At 44.2% G+C, this 18309-nt stretch overlaps 1 protein-coding gene across 3 annotated transcripts in view; it reads right to left on the bottom strand.

Moving 5' to 3' along the window:
- The window catches only part of SRGAP2 (SLIT-ROBO Rho GTPase activating protein 2), a 136604-nt gene that overhangs the window by 23437 nt on the left and 94858 nt on the right, over positions 1-18309 (bottom strand). For all 3 annotated transcript variants that reach the window (XM_056558009.1, XM_056558010.1, XM_056558011.1), the window contains 5 exons: positions 16623-16685; positions 13525-13740; positions 13267-13395; positions 8813-9034; positions 6635-6736 (listed from right to left, as the gene is read on the bottom strand). In XM_056558009.1, the coding sequence (XP_056413984.1) occupies positions 6635-6736; positions 8813-9034; positions 13267-13395; positions 13525-13740; positions 16623-16685 (732 nt within the window). The remainder of the gene's footprint in view (positions 1-6634; positions 6737-8812; positions 9035-13266; positions 13396-13524; positions 13741-16622; positions 16686-18309) is intronic.

Raw genomic sequence — 18309 nt, forward strand, 5'->3', positions numbered from 1 at the left:
TCCTCCATGAATGCTACATGCACTAGTCCCATCCTCTGTGAACGCTACATGCACTAGTCCCATCCTCCGTGAACGCTACATGCACTAGTCCCATCCTCCATGAATGCTACATGCACTAGTCCCATCCTCTGTGAACCCTACATGCACTTGTCCCATCCTCAGTGAACGCTACAAGCACTAGTCCCATCCTCCATGAACGCTACATGCACTAGTCCCATCCTCCATGAACGCTACATGCACTAGTCCCATCCTCCATGAACGCTACATGCACTAGTCCCATCCTCCATTAATGCTACATGCACTAGTCCCATCCTCCATGAGTGCTACATGCACTAGTCCCATCCTCCATGAGTGCTACATGCACTAGTCCCATCCTCCATGAGTGCTGCATGCACTAGTCCCATCCTCCATGAATGCTACATGCACTAGTCCCCTCCTCCATGAATGCTACATGCACTAGTCCCCTCCTCCATGAATGCTACATGCACTAGTCCCATCCTCCATGAATGCTACATGCACTAGTCCCATCCTCCATGAATGCTACATGCACTAGTCCCATCCTCCATGAATGCTACATGCACTAGTCCCATCCTCCATGAATGCTACATGCACTAGTCCCATTCTCCATGAATGCTACATGCACTAGTCCCATCTTCCATGAATGCTACATGCACTAGCCCCATCCTCCATGAACGCTACATGCACTAGTCCCATCCTCCGTGAACGCTACATGCACTAGTCCCATCCTCCATGAATGCTACATGCACTAGTCCCATCCTCTGTGAACCCTACATGCACTTGTCCCATCCTCAGTGAACGCTACAAGCACTAGTCCCATCCTCCATGAACGCTACATGCACTAGTCCCATCCTCCATGAACGCTACATGCACTAGTCCCATCCTCCATGAACGCTACATGCACTAGTCCCATCCTCCATTAATGCTACATGCACTAGTCCCATCCTCCATGAGTGCTACATGCACTAGTCCCATCCTCCATGAGTGCTACATGCACTAGTCCCATCCTCCATGAGTGCTGCATGCACTAGTCCCATCCTCCATGAATGCTACATGCACTAGTCCCCTCCTCCATGAATGCTACATGCACTAGTCCCCTCCTCCATGAATGCTACATGCACTAGTCCCATCCTCCATGAATGCTACATGCACTAGTCCCATCCTCCATGAATGCTACATGCACTAGTCCCATCCTCCATGAATGCTACATGCACTAGTCCCATCCTCCATGAATGCTACATGCACTAGTCCCATCTTCCATGAATGCTACATGCACTAGCCCCATCCTCCATGAATGCTACATGCACTAGTCCCCTCCTCCATGAATGCTACATGCACTAGTCCCATCCTCCATGAATGCTACATGCACTAGTCCCCTCCTCCATGAATGCTACATGCACTAGTCCCCTCCTCCATGAATGCTACATGCACTAGTCCCATCCTCCATGAATGCTACATGCACTAGTCCCATCCTCCATGAATGCTACATGCACTAGTCCCATCCTCCATGAATGCTACATGCACTAGTCCCATCCTCCATGAATGCTACATGCACTAGTCCCATCTTCCATGAATGCTACATGCACTAGCCCCATCCTCCATGAATGATTACATGCACTAGTCCCATCCTCCATGAGTGCTGCATGCACTGTACCCACTCCCCACCTGCCCTACATGCACTGTATCTGCTCCATCTGTGTTCCATGTATTGAATCTACCCTCTACTTGTGCTGTATGCTAGAGCTGGGCGGTATGACCAGAAATGTGTATCACGGTATTTTTGTAAGTTATGGTGGTTCCACAGTATTTTCCACCCCCCCCAATCATGTGACCCGTGGGTGCTGCTTCTCTAAGCGTCTCCCCCCCCATCATTTGACCCGTGGGCGCTGCTTCTCTAACCCCCCCCCCCCCATGGGGGAACATAGGAAGGTAAGTTAAAGTTTACTTTGTTTATTTTTGCAGCCCGGGCACTTGAATATGTAGTACAGTACAGATTTCCAGCGCCGGCGGCCCACAACTCACAGGAGGATGAGGAGAGGAGCGCTTGCAGGTGACATATGATTAGTTCCCCGATGTGGGCTGCTGCTGATAATTCATTCATTCGGGGGGGGGGGAAGGGGCCCAACCGGTATTGCGGTATGGGAAAAATTTATATCGTGCAGGAAAAAAAATTTGGTATTCAGTATGAACCGGTATACTGCCCAGCACTACTGTATGCACTATACCCGCCTCTTCCCTGTGCTGGCTGTGTAACATGCTGTACTGATCTCTACCTGTGCTTCATGTACTGTACTGCTCTATGGACACCAAGTAATGGCAGATTTATTTCACTCTTACTAGGGTTTGAAGGCCCAATGGCCCTGTGCAGAGGAAAAGTTGCCCATAGCAACCAATCAGATTCCTTCTTTCATTTTCGAAAGGGCCTCTCAAAAATGAAAGAAGTGATTTGACTGGTTGCACTGGGTAACTTTTCCTCTTCACAGGTTTTGAAGTATCTCCCCCAATATCTTCAAACCCCAACATCGCAATTGCAAGATTGGCTTATACAGCATTGGCTTGGGCCAGCATCCAGTTGACTAATGGTGGTTGACAATGGGATAAAAGGAACAACATCCAGGCCCTTGCGTAGTTGGAAAATTCTATAATCAGACTGACTTACTGCCATCTTCAGTCCATATTAACTGAAGGGTTCCATTATCCTTACAAGCTTAATAAGTAGTTGTGTAGACTTTAGACCACACATACTTAGACTGTGAACAGACTGCCATCTCTTAGCTGTAAGCCTAGCACTAGAAGCCTATGTAGAAAAATGGATTACATTTGGACACAAGGCACTTGAAACACGCAAAGTGCACGTTTTGAAGTCTTCTAAGAAAGTACAAAAAATCCTTTGTGCGTTCAATATGATTTACGGCCCGTGTTGCTGCCACATGTTGAAAATATGGCACTTAGTACTTATGGCTTCTATTACTGGAAAATCCTCATGAATCTCAGCAAAAGTCAAATTCTACTTTGCTTACAAGATCCAGCATGAATTATCGCCGGAAATAAATCTGTGCGTATGGTAGCTAACTTTATAAACTTGTACGCTATTGTATAGAAAAAAATATACAATAAAAACACACAGCAACCAATCAGATTTAATCAATTCTCCTACAATCAGCAGAAGACGACAACTAGAATATGTATGATGAATGGGTGTATGGTTTGCAAAGTGGACTAGTCAGCTGTCCTGTACAACAATAATTCTGGAGCATCAATTCTTTAAATTGCAAGTTCTGCTATTCTTAAGGTATGCTTCTTAGAAATGTGTAGTAGCTAATGACTGGGCATAACCATCCTTTCTTCCCTCGTGTTGTGTCCCTTCACAGTCTGACATAATCAGCATTGTCATTGTGTAGGGACATACCTATAGGACAGGGAAAATGGTAACATACACGTATTTATTGGGGAATATACTAGCATTTACTATACAGGCATGTTGGGAGGTTTCTGGGAAATGTTATTTGTTATTAGTTGCCTATTAAACAGATCAGCAAGAGTCTACCTCCTGGCACGGCCACCAATTAGCTGATTCATTTCAATAGGGCAAGCTGCAATACCAGATACAGTCACTATCAAATGTATGGAGCTGCCCCTGGAAAGGAGTGTATAGGCCACTGCCCTTGCAAAAGTGCTACTGCCCCGTCTTCTTAGGCTCGGAATGTCACACTGCAGTTAACATATCGCCAGCCGCAGTGATGTCCAGCCTCGGCCGGTGATAGGCTGAGCACACTGTCATGTAAGGAGCTCGGGCCCCGCCTGCTGCCCAGTGCGCTCAGCCTATCACTGGCCGAGGCGGGACATCGCTGCAGCCAGCTATACGTTGACTGCAGTGTGACATTCTGAGCCTAAGAAGCAGGGAGCCGAGCAGCGCCGAAAGACCGGGACACTGATATCGGCACAACGGGGGAACATAGGAAGGTGAGTCAAAGTTTGTTTTTTAAGTTTTTGCAGCCCGGGCACAGATGAAGTTAAAAGTTTTGCGCCGCATTTCTCCTTTAAGTTGGGTTTGCACTTCAGAATTTCTGGCCAGAGATTCCGAATACAGGCAGCGACGACTGAATCAGTCGGCATTAGGGCCGTAAGGACATTGCCAACCCAGATGCCAATGTCTGTGAAGCAGATTCGGCAAGAACATTGAGCAGATTCAATGTTCTGGCGGAATTATTTGATTGGAATTTTCTGTCGGAAATTCAGCAAAGAAAATTCAGCAGTGTGAATGGGTTAACGGTAAACCCCTTCACCTGCATGTTACCCTCATACAGTGGAATTTCCAACCAAAATTCCTGAGTGGCATTACGGTCTGAAATTCCATTGTGTCAAACTGGCCTTAATTCGCTGATCAAAAGGGCTTTTCCCAGTGTCAGACCCTCACTGATCTGATAACAATCACATTAATAATAATGTTAATAATAATTCTTTATTTATATAGCGCACACAGATTCCGCAGCCCTGTACACTCCGTGCTAACCACTGAGGCATCCGATATTGATGTCCAACAATAAAATAAAGTCCAAGGGGTTATCCAGGTATTGAAAAACCAGGTATTGAAAATCCCCATAGCAAACATATGCTGCTCTGGACAGTTCCTAAAATGGACAGCAGAGGTCAGCAGAGAGCCCTGTGGTCGTGACATCAGAGAAATCCAAAAAGAAAAACATTTCCTCCTTTTTTTATAGAAGTTATTTACAAATCTGTTTAACTTTGGGTGCATTCACACCACGTTTTGTACATACGGGTGCCGGATCCGGCGGGGGGGGGGGGGGGGGGGGGGGAGGGCCAAACCGGGCGCTCCCGTACCCCGGCCGGATCAGCCCGTGACTCCATTTACTTTAATGACCCGACCGGAGTCAAACGGTGACTCCAGTCGGCTCAGTTCCCGTACTCCGGTCGGCTCAGAGTGCCCGGTTTGCCCCACTCCCTCCGGATCCGGCACCCGTATGTACAAAACGTGGTGTGAATGCACCCTTTCTGGTACCAGTTGATTTAAAAAAAAATTTTTCCACGGGAGTACCCCTTTAAGCTCCACGTGACAGTATTATTCACTTAATATGACAGGTGTGATGAATTCATTTAAGAGATATAGACTAAACCATCCCCAGCATTGCGATCTGTGGTCTCCACAGACAAAGACTGGCAAGTAAAGTTTGCTCTAGAGCTCTTCCTGCTTCTCATATTCCTATCATTTGTTCATAGTTTCACCTCTGGACATTTTACAGTTTGCATACAGATAAAATCTAGCTAAGTAAGTCCTAAAATACTTAGCAAATATTTTTTCTTTATCTCGTGCTGATCTAGGGGTTACAGACTGAATTCTAGCCCAGAGCTGCATTCACAATCCAGCAGGTTACTGCTAGAACTTTGCTGACACTCATCCATAACAGCTTAGCTGAGTTCATGAAATGCTATTCTATTTGGTGGAATGTGGGCTAGGTAACTTCTGAATAGTTCTTACATCGGACTAGTCTTCCTAGTATGTAAACCATCAGAACATGTTCTGTTCACACTTGGAATAAGCAAGTTCAAGAGCCAAAAATTTGGCTCTGAATGAGAATGGGTTTTATTTCAAAGTGTAACGCAAGATCAGCAAGAAAGGTAGACAAATTATCTACAAAGTTACTGTATTTTTCGCCGTATAAGACGCACTTTTTCTTCCCCAAAACTGGGGGGGGGGGGGGAGTTGGTGCGTCTCATACGGCAAATACACATTAAAACCCTGTCCTATCGCGGCGGTCCCTGCGGCCATCAACGGCCGGGACCTGCGGCTAATACAGGACATCACCGATCGGTGATGCCCTATATTAACCCTTCAGACGCGGCAATCAAAGCTGACCGCTGCGTCTGGAGCGAAATTGACACTAACCCGGCTGCTCAGTCGTCAGTCGGGCTGTTTGGGACCGCCGCGGTGAAATCGCGGCATCCCGAACAGCTTACAGGACACCGGGAGGGACATTACCTGCCTCCTCGGTGTCCGATCGGCGAATGACTGCTCAGTGCTGGGATCCCCTGCATGGCGGGCGCTCTCCTTCGTCGTCATTACGCACGCCGTCCCGTCATCCAATAGGAGCGGCGTGCGTAACGACGTGATGGCGGCGACGGAGAGCGAGGATACTGGGCAGCAGAGACGTTCCGGAGCGACTGGGACACCCCGGGGATGCGGCGACAGCGATGAAGGGCAACATCCAGGGGAGCGGTGACAGGTCCGGAGCGGCGGGGACACGTGAGTATTACCTCCTATACCAGTGGTCTTCAACCTGCGGACCTCCAGATGTTGCAAAACTACAACTCCTGGGAGTTGAAGTTTTCCAACATCTGGAGGTCCGCAGGTTGAAGATCACTGTCCTATACTTTACATTGTATTTGGTTCAGAATCAATTTTTTCTAGATTTTCCTCCTTTAAAATTGTGTGCGTCTTATATGCCGGAGCATTTTATTTGGCGAAAAATACGGTACTTGATAGTATAAGAAGATTATCCCAATATATACATAGAGGATAGACCTAAGAAACAAGGAAAACATCAGTATACACACCGCAATATTTATAGGCTACCAGAATGTAGAAATAACGACATACCTCTTCATTTTCTATAAGTAATGTAGACAACCGACTCTGCAGCTGCTGGCACCTCTGCGCCAACTCTCCCTGAAGAGGTTGCTGTGGGCACAGCTGAGAGACCTAGAGACCAAAAAAGAATTAGTCACTGACTAACAATATTCAATAGATACTCAAAAAGCAATTTGTATGTGTCCACTAGTTTCTTTCTGATATTGTGATCTTTCAAGTGTTACTGTCATTTAGGGTCTATTCACACATACAGTATTCTGTGCAGATTTGATGCGCAGGATTTCAAGCTGTGTTCAGTCATTCAGTTTACACTGAAATATGCAGCAGAAAATCCTGCGCATCAAATCTGCCTAGAATACTACACGTGTGAATAGACCCTAAAGACAACTTTTGACACGTCGATCATACATGCCAAAAGTTGTTGATCGCACTGGTTTCACTCCTAAGATATGCTGCAATCCTGAGTTATTGGTGGGGGAATGGGCGGCATTGCGCTTGGTCATCATAGAAGTCTATGTGGATCTCACGGATCTCTTGGATGACCGAACAGCAGAGCACAATAATGCCCGCTTTCCCAGCTAATAATGCACGATCACAGCAGTTCTCAAGAGAGACCATGTGCGATCAACAATTTTTGACATGTATAATCTGCATGTTAAAGGTTGGTTTTAATTACAGTAACTCTAACAATAAAGGATTAAAACCGTGTTATCAGGGTCCAAGTCATCATCAGCATGAGGCCACATCATCTTTTGCCAAAAACTGAGTAGGTGCCGTAAAATATAACTTTTAATAGGATGATAAAAATTCACCAAAAATAATAAAGGATGGTGTATATAAAGTGATGCCAACCAAAAGTATAAATAAGAAAGGGAGGGGACACAAGATGCAGCTCCCCTATCTCGCATATAGGTCCTTATGTCTGTACACCAGGATAACACCAATTGCAACCCCTTACTTATGACCCAACGCATTTCTGTTCCATCAGAACTTCATCAGGGGTATTCTATAGGGCACAGGTATTATAACACAAGAGCAATATAAATGACAGGTGTCAGAAGATCTTATAAGGAGACCGCACAAATAATAGCAGCAGGTCCAAGTATTCCTAAAGTACAGTATAATATAAATTGCACAAATTGTAAAGAATTTGAAAATTCACAAGATAACAACCCCTTGCAGGAATGATAACCTGCTAATGGACGATACCAGTATACCAGGGGGTACCAATGAGCTCCTCATTCACCATACTGTCCATCTATAAGGGCCATCTAGCTGCTGCATAATAGGACGCGGTCTGCCAGGTAAACTCTGCAGTGGTACGGGCACTCTGCCACTACAGAGTTTACCTGGCAGACCGCGTCCTATTATGCAGCAGCTAGATGGCCCTTATAGATGGACAGTATGGTGAATGAGGAGCTCATTGGTACCCCCTGGTATACTGGTATCGTCCATTAGCAGGTTATCATTCCTGCAAGGGGTTGTTATCTTGTGAATTTTCAAATTCTTTACAATTTGTGCAATTTATATTATACTGTACTTTAGGAATACTTGGGCCTGCTGCTATTATTTGTGCGGTCTCCTTATAAGATCTTCTGACACCAGTCATTTATATTGCTCTTGTGTTATAATACCTGTGCCCTATAGAATACCCCTGATGAAGTTCTGATAGAACAGAAACGTGTTGGGTCATAAGTAAGGGGTTGCAATTGGTGTTATCCTGGTGTACAGACATAAGGACCTATATGCGAGATAGGGGAGCTGCATCTTGTGTCCCCTCCCTTTCTTATTTATACTTTTGGTTGGCATCACTTTATATACACCATCCTTTATTATTTTTGGTGAATTTTTAACATCATATTAAAAGTTATATTTTACGGCACCTACTCAGTTTTTGGCACTTTCTAGTCCGTAGGTTATATACATCTGGTTTCGTATGACTCTATATACATACGGTTAGTTTTAATAATTTTTCACATCATCATTTGGCAGCACAATGTTTTTACTTCTTATAGGGTGCGTCAAAGAGAACTTTAGTAAGCAAAGTCTTAAAGGCTTTTCAAGTGATTGGACCACCATTTTGGCTTTCAGTAACCATAAAGACATCTAATATGATATGTCTCAGGACCCTTGAGAATTATTCTTTGGATTTTGTTTTTTTATAGACTGCCATGCAATGGTACTTACTGTATCCCCCATGTGTGGCTGGAACTCAAACCTCACAGGAGGGCAGAAGACACTATTGGATGATTCCATGAGACGATGCTTGTCTGTAGAAGCATCTAAGTTTTCTGTGGCATTTTCCAGGGCTTCCAGTCCCTCTTGCTTGGAGTGCTGTAGGTTAAACTCAGCAGAAAGGAAGGTGCGGAGAGCACGATGCAAGCTTGAGTGGTAGCCCAGGTCACAGCACTAAGAGCATAACGAACATAGATATAACACTGATACACATACCATGCATATGCAAAGGCCTCACATATATGATGTAACCACATTTTTAAAGGGAATTGGTTAGCTATATTTGCTGCTAAAAGCTGCAGACCTTTCTTTAATGACATACAGAGCACTGTACATCAACCAATGAGGGTCTGGGAGGGGAGGGCGAGTGAGGAGGCATGGCAGACTGTGGCACTTGGGCAGCCAGGCACTGCCTCCTTGACTCTTGGCAAAGATCCAGGAAATTTACAGTTTGGCTTAAAAGTATTTATTCTTTGTATGCCTTCTCTATGGTGCAGTTATAAGCAGCTACATTGAGTATGGCCTTTTGTCACATTGCACCACAGCCAATCACTGGCACATCAATACTTCAAGCAATTCACTAAGCTGCAGTGTGACAGATTGCCCCCCAGCACCAGCAAAGGGTCGCACCGGAGGATGGGAGCAGAACACAGGAGGCACCGGAGGAGCACCGGAGGAACGTAAAGGTTTTATTTTTTTTATTTTTTTATTTTAAGAACAGAATGCGCATATGTAAAAAGAAAAAACACTCTACGACTAGGGATCGACCGATTATCGGCCTATATTCACGATTTTGGGCGTTATCGGTATCGGCAATTACCTTGCCGATAGTCCGATAATGCCCCGCACTGCAACACTCACCGCACCCGCCCCCCCACCGACGCACCGCACCGCGTCGCACCCCCCACCGCACCGCCCCGGCCCCATTGCCTCCCCCATCCCCGGTTTTATAATTACCTGTTCCCGGGGGCCGGGGTCCAAGCTACTTCTGGCTCTTGCTGCGTCCTGTGTTATGCTGTGCGCAATGACGAGTGACGTCCTCAACGCGCCGTCACCGTCAGTGCGCACAGTGACAGCTCAGGAGGACGCCAGCGGAGCCAGATGTAGAGTGGACCCCGGGAACAGGCAATTATAAAACCGGGGATGGGGGAGGCAATGGGGCCGGGGGGGGGGTGCGACGTGGTGCGGTGCGGTGGGGGGTGCGGCGTGGTGCGCGCGGTGCGTTGGTGGGGGGGAAGCGGTCGCGCTGATAAGACTCAGGAGGACCCCTGGACAGGCAGGGGGAGAGAAGCGGGTGGTGGCCTATGGCACCGCAAAATCCGCTGCAGTTCATTGATTTAAAGCGCCCGCTTTGAATCAATGATCTGCAGAGGTGTCGCAGGGGGGATAAATAGCCGATAACTTATACCAAAATATCGGTAAAAGTTATCGGCTATCGGCCCTGACCTCCACATATTATCGGTATCGGTCCTAAAAAATCGATATCGGTCGATCCCTATCTACGACTACATAACCCATTTAAGTAATTTTTTAAATATTTATGCTGTGAAATCATTATCACCCATATTACCTTTTTGAATAATCTATAGTCCTGTTTGGGGTTGCTGAATACTACAGTGAATTAGACAGTTGTGTATAAAATCTATATGTACACCCCTATTTATTATTGTGCACTTCAATGCTGTGTAGTCAACTGAAGCACGAGTCCTAGCTGTCAATATGAGGCGCTGTTCACATTGCAGTTAAAAAGCTATTGACACAATAATATTACATCAAATATCAGTGGGGTATGTTGGGCTACCCTCAAGCTGTCCAACAGATTGGTGACGGGAAAAGCTCCACATGCTACCTCCACTACACATGTAAATGGGGCAAAGATTTGAACTCGGATAAATATGTAGCTTCATAAGGAAATGGAAGTAATGGCAGAATGGCATGCTTATAGCTTCAGAGATTTTATAAGGTCATGGTGATAAAGCTATCTGGTGTGAATTTCCTTCACATTATGCCCTGTACTTTAATACGTCCATAACAGCCATCTATGCGCTATATACAGCCACTGCAAGGATCATTAACATTTCTATTTTACTGCCTACTCAGGACAAAGTGACCGTGAACTTTTTATTGCCATACCAGCAATAGCGGTGTACCCATTTTCCTATGTGAATGGATAACTGAGCCCATAAATCTTTGACCTGCAGGTGTAATTTAGGGCTCTACAAGTCTGTTTCCGTGTCCTGCATTCTGCATACATACTGTAACTACATGGCTGTCATGGCCGTAAATGTTGGCACCCCTGAAATTTTTCTAGAAAATGAAGTATTTCTCACAGAAAAGGATTGTAGTAACACATGTTTTGCTATATACATGTTTATTCCCTTTGTGTGTATTGGAACTAAACCAAAAAAGGAGGGAAAAAAGCAAATTGGACATATGGTCTCATCATACTCCTGTGATGCTCCTTTTAAACTCACCAAGGACAAGTAACAGGTGTGGGCAATATAAAAATCCAACCTGAAAGCAGATAAAAAGGAGAGAAGTTCACTTAGTCTTTGCATTGTGTGTCTGTGTGCCACACTAAGCATAGTCAACAGAAAGAGGAGAAGAGAACTGTCTGAGGACTTGAGAACAAAAATTGTGGAAAAATATCAACAATCTCAAGGTTACAAGTCCATCCCCAGAGATCTAGATTTGTCTTTGTCCACAGTGCGCAACATTATCAAGAAGTTTGCAAACTGTAGCTAATCTTCCTGGGCATGGACGGAAGAGAAAAACGGATGAAAAGTGTCAATGCAGGATAGTCCGGATAGTGGACAAGCAGCCCCAAACAAGTTCCAAAGATATTAAAGCTCTCCTGCAGGCTCAGGGAGCATCAGTGTCAGCGCGAACTATCCGTCGACATTTAAATGAACTGAAACGCTATGTCAGGAGACCCAGGAGGACCCCACTGCTGACACAGAGACATAAAAAAGCAAGACTACATTTTGTCAAAATGAACTTGAGTAAGCCAAAATCCTTCTGGGAAAAAGTCTTGTGGACAGATGAGACCAAGATAGAGTTTTTTGGTAAAGCACATCATTCTACTGTTTATCAAAAACAGTGAAATATGATGGAGGTTCAATGATGTTTTGGGGTTGTTTTGCTGCCTCTCGCACTGGGTGCCTTGAATGTGTACAAGGCATCATGAAATCTGAGGATTACCAATGGATTTTGGGTCGCACTGTGCAGCCCAGTGTCAGAAAGCTGGGTTTGCGCCCGAGATCTTGGGTCTTCCAGCAGGACAATGACCCCAAACATACATCAAAAAGCACCCAGAAATGGATGGCAACAAAGCGCTGGAGAGTTCTGAAGTGGCCAGCAATGAGTCCAGATCTAAATCCCATTGAACACCTGTGGAGTGATCTTAAAATTGCTGTTGGGAAAAGGCGTCCTTCCAATAAGAGAGACCTGGAGCAGTTTGCAACCAAAGAGTGGTCCAACATTCCAGCTGAGAGGTGTAAGAAGCTTATTGATGATTATAGGAAGCAGCTGATTTCACTTATTTTTTCCAAAGGGTGTGCAACCAAATATTAAGTTAAGGGTGCCAATAATTTTGGCCAGCCCATTTTTGTAGTTTGGCGTGACATTATGTCCAATTTGCTTTTTTCCTGGCTTTTTTGGTTTAGTTGCTATACACACAAAGGGAATAAACACGTGTATAGCAAATCCTTTTCTGTGAGAAATACTTCATTTTATAGAAACATTTCAGGGGTGCCAACATTTACGACCATGACTGTCTGTACATGGTCAGTGTATATACTGGAATAGATATTGGTTCTTTGCCAAGTATTTTATTTGATAACATAACGTGGCAAAAGAATTGTGTTCTTCGTTTCAACAGTCATCTCTTGGGTGATTGACATAGATAGCAGTCAGTTTAAAAAATTCACATTTTCTTTCCCTCATTTCTTTCTCCAGCCCATTTTGTATTCTTCAGGATTCTACAGGATGGTCACAACCTATTGGGGGAGATTTATCAAAACCTGTGCAGAGGGAACGTTGCCCAGTTGCCCATAGCAACCAATCAGCTCACTTCTTTCATTTTTAACAAGGCCTCTGCAAAATGAAAGAAGTGATCTGATTGGTTGCTATGGGCAACTAGGAAACTTTCCCTCTGCACAGGTTTTGATAAATCTCTTTACTACATTTTTGCCTATTTGTTTTTATTTTAAATAAATATATTTTAAATAAATAAAAAAAAGAAAAAGTATTTGATTGACGATTTTATTTATGCAACATGCCACAGTATTACAGTTATATCCTAAGTAACTATATCATTGGTATAAAATAGTTAGGGAGCATAATTTTTGCATTTATATTCTATAAAAAAAAATAATAAAAAAATCAGGAGAACCAGTAATACTTACATCGATGAGGTCAGACAAGTCATGAATGTAGTATTTGAAGACAGACGCATTAGTGGCTTCCAGTGCCAGTACATACTCATTACGAGCTTTGATGGCCTTCACCTTGTTTTCGGTGTATTTGGCTTGACGCTGAAATAGTCCAAAAAAAAAAAAAAGGGACGTACTGAGACTTTGTGGATGATAATGGCACTTGTAATGGTGCCAAAAGAATCAGGCACAGAAATGTAATGTTAATGAGCAAATAATGATTATTTTTACCTTTTCTTTCATCTTCTCAATTTTTCGAACCGAGCTGCGCCTAATGTGTTTTTCTTCTAAGCGGACACTGGTGGCAGCGTCTGGGGAGCGAGGAGTCTGGCGATCTTCCTGTCTAACCGATCGGCTCATCTGTTTCTCCTCCTGTTTCTCTGCCTCCTTCAGCTTACTCTGGGCCGAGATGCTATCTGCATTATACATGTGATAAGTTTTCATGACCTGGGGAAAAAAAAAGGTTAATTATTATATATATATATTTTTTTTAAAACAACCCTCAAAAGAGTTGTGGCTGGCTTTTAAATGTACACTGTCAGAAACTTTGTATAGTGGTCCCTCAACATACAATGGTAATCCGTTCCAAATGGACCATCGTTTGTTGAAACCATCGTAATGTAAAGTATAGGACAGTGATCTACAACCTGCGGACCTCCAGATGTTGCAAAACTACAACACCAAGCATGCCCGGACAGCCAACGGCTGTCCGGGCATGCTGGGAGTTGTAGTTTTGCAACATCTGGAGGTTCGCAGGTTGTAGACCACTGGTATTGGAAGTTATACTCATCTGTCCCTGCCGCTCCGGACTGTCACCGCTGCCCTGGATGACGCCCTCCATTGCTGTCGCCGCGTCCCCGACAAGGCCTCCGCTTCCCCGGCATCCTCGCTCTCCGTCGCCGCCATCACATTGTTACACACGCCGCTCCTATTGGATGACAGGATGGCGTGCGCAGTGACGGGATGATGACGATGGAGAGCGCCGACAATGCAGGGGATCCCGAAGAGGACGCGCCGGAGCCCCGAGGACAGGTAAGTGATCGTCAGCGTACCACACAGAGCAGCGTAAACTGCTATCCGGTGGCAGCTGAAGCAGTCTGCGCTGCTGGATAGCAGTTTATGCGATGGCCCCGACATACAAAAGCATCGTTTGTTGATGCTGCCTGAGAGGCCATCGTATGTTGAAATGATGGTATGTCGGGGCCATCGTAGGTCGGAGGGTCACTGTATATATTTTACATTTTGGCAAGACATTAAAAGGGGATATCCAGGATTAGAAAAACAGAGATGATTTATTTCAAAAACAGTGCCACATCTGTTCCCAGGTTGTGTGTGGTATTTCGGCTCAGTTCCATTGAGGAAAACAGAGCAGAGGGGATTACAGAGCAGCATGCAGTGTTTGGATAAAGAGACCCAGCACAGCAGACTCAGGGAGGAAGTGAAAACATGGTAAATAAGGGTGGGCTCAGTGCTTGCCTCTGACACAACCCTTCCTGAGCAGTGGATGTCAGAATGAGTAAGCAGTGGAACAGAGGGATTTGTAAACCAAATGAGGAGCTAGACACATAAAAAGACACAAAGAATCTGCAGTGAGTAACATACATAAGTATTATATTTTTTTCTGTGATATGACAGGTATGCTTTAAATTGGGTTATAGCCGGGGGCTGAAGACATGTATGTATTCCAGGACTAAAACTCCTAGCATACAGATAGTTGGGGTTGTAGTCCTACTGACTGACAGAAACTGCAGTGGTTGCAGATACCACTTGATAGAAAATTATTATGGGCCCCAACAGATGTTTTTGTTCTGGGGTCTCTACAAACCATGATCTGGCCCTGCCTAAACACACATGGTTCCCTGACTTTACACAATATTTTTTATGAATAAAAAAAATCTATATTTAGAGAAAACTATCAAAAACAAAAGCTATATGAATGTCACGCCCAGGTAATACTTCAGTTTTAAAGGCCTCCGCAGAAAACAATATAACATAAATGGGAATTTCATAAAGAACTATTTACCGTATTTTTCACCGTATAAGACGCACTTTTTCTTCCCCAAAACTGCGGCCATCAACGGCCGGGACCCGCCGCTAATACAGGACATCACCGATCGCGGTGATGCCCTGTATTAACCCTTCAGACGCGGCAACCAAAGCTGACCGCCGCATCTGAAGCGAAAATAACACTAACCCGTCGGGCTGTTCGGGACCGCCGCGGTGAAATCGCGGCGTCCCGAACAGCTTACAGGACACCGGGAGGGACCTTACCTGCCTCCTCGGTGTCTGCTCCGTGCCGGGATCATCACGTCATCGCGCACGCCGTCCCGTCACACCACGGGGACGCGGTGACAGCGATGGAGCGACATCCAGGGCAGCGGTGACTGGTCCGGAGCGGCGGGGACACGTGAGTACTACCTCCTATTCAGTGGTCTTCAACCTGCGGACCTCCAGATGTTGCAAAACTACAACTCCCAGCATGCCCAGACATGCTGGGAATTGTAGTTTTGCAACATCTGGAGGTCCGCAGGTTGAAGATCACTGTTGGGTTCAGAATCTTTTTTTTTCTAGATTTTGGACCTTTAAAATAGGGTGCGTCCTATAGGGCGAAAAATACGGTACTAATCATGTGTAACTCACTAAAGCAAAAAAATGTGTCGCAAATGCCCTGTGTGAATGTGACCCGAAAATAGTTTACGGAAAAGAATAAATGTGTTGCTATAAACACAACTATAATACAAAACAGGTTCGATTTCTGCGCACAAAAATCCAACACTGCTAAAACAATGAAATATATAGCTGAAATATTCCCAATTTATGGGGGTACAAATGAGCGCTAACATGAATGCCAGCCATACCACCTTTTCCCATGCGAGTCTGGAGTTAATGGTAAAATCCTGTTATTCTATCTTTTGAATAATTAAATAATAAATTGAATAATTGATGTTAAAAAAACAGGACTATATCATGATTGTCTGCCATACATAGGGAACAATGACAACTGGGAATCGGAAAAGCCTTTCTCCAGCTCTGTAAGGATTAAAGTAATATCAGCACACCAATCCTGAAAGCTCAAGCAGTTTTTAATAAAGAGAATTTTAGTCTGATTATTATTAATGATGTTACTCAGTGCGGCTTTTATCTGATTAAGTGACCAAGATCAACCCCAATTCTGCACAATCGCAGAGATCGCAACAGTCCCCGTAAAATGGATTTAATACCGATTCTCCAGATGGATCTGAGAGAAGAGCTATTGGGCATTGTTCTCCGGAGCTGTATATATCCCCAGTAGGAGTTCGATAACCATGATGCAAATCCCCAGGACTTACCGTGTACAGCTCATTTAACACTTTCATTAGGTCCTCCTGCAGCTGCAGACCTATCTCCTTGCTCTGCAAAGACACAATATTGTGGATATTTTATTAACGCATCTTAAGACATATAAAACTATAGCAGGGTAAAATGATGGAATAGGTTTAGAATCAAAGAGCTTTGGTTTACACCTACTCAGGGCTCATGAATCATTTTCTTCTGATTTTTACAGCACATAAATCTATTCTATGGATAGCTCTAATCTACTATGTCTAATTAAGTAAAATCAATTGTCCTCAATAACACCATGTAATGCATAAATTCCCCTGCGGGGGTGCTGCTGGAATACCTGTGGAGAGGACCCAACTGGTATGTGCAATCTTATAGGCCATGCTATACTGCACTGGACAATAGGAGAATAAACACTAGGTCATGTGATAAAATATAGCCTTTACTAGATATAGAAGCTGTGAACGAATGCTTAGCTCACCTCCTATGTCCAGCAGTGCATGGACTGGTGCGGACCACACCTGTAGTTGTGTAGCAAGGAAAGAAGTTGTCCAGCGCTGCTTAGCAGTGCTGGACAACTTCTTTCTTTATTAGATATGTATTAAAATATAGGACATACAAAATTATAAACTAGGTGATAACACGATAAATTGAGAGAGAATCAGCTAGTCCCTAAGTAAGGGATTCTTGCATAAGGCGGCCTACCTATCTGGCCCTGCTGGTCTATGTAGACCGACTACCTGTTAATGTAGGAAGGTCTTCCTTATGAGGACCAACCTACATCAGGAACCTCCTACCTCTCCCTATTAAAGGGGTATTCCAGGAAAAAACTTTTTTTTTATATATATATCAACTGGCTCCAGAAAGTTAAACTGATTTGTAAATTACTTCTATTAAAAAATCTTAATCCTTTCAGTACTTATGAGCTTCTGAAGTTAAGGTTGTTCTTTTCTGTCTAAATCCTCTCTGATGACACCTGTCTCGGGAAACGCCCAATTTAGAAGCAAATCCCCATAGCAAACCTCTTCTAAACTGGGCGTTTTTTAATAGAAGTAATTTACAAATCTGTTTAACTTTCTGGAGCCAGTTGATAGATATAAAAAAGTTTTTTCCTGGAATACCCCCTTAAAAGAAAGGAGCCCAATGTAGATAATGATATAGAGACGACTAATAATAGAAAACTCTGATTTCTGCAACCTCCAATACCATTAAAGTGAGTACTAGGTAGTTATAGACACATATATACAGTTAGTATAGTGACCATAACATACATTTAGTTACAAACAGCAAATCCTATACAGCACTGGAAAAAAAACTAAAAAAATGTAGCTCTCCACAGGAGGACGAGAGGTACCACCTAGGCTATAGTGTCCCTAAAAGTCAATGCCCTGCTCTCTAAAGAGCCTTGAAACATGGAATAGGGGTTACAAGCCAAGCCAGAAGCTCATCCAAAAGGAAGAATTATCCACACAGCGTTACTTTTTCTTCTGGGAGAGATTCTGGCTTGACTAATAATCCCCAGTCATGTTTTAAGGCTCTTTGAAGGGCCGAACATTGACTTTTCAGTGACCTTATCACCATTAGGTGGCACCAGAGAGGATTCCTTTCTCTGAAGCTGTGCTACTCCACTGAAGTATAAAACACTTGCTATCTGTTAGTTTGTTTTCCCTTTTTTTTTTAAATAGCAGATTAAAA

This window comes from Hyla sarda, chromosome 2 (genome assembly GCF_029499605.1).
Source record: "Hyla sarda isolate aHylSar1 chromosome 2, aHylSar1.hap1, whole genome shotgun sequence".
Lineage (NCBI taxonomy): Eukaryota > Metazoa > Chordata > Amphibia > Anura > Hylidae > Hyla > Hyla sarda.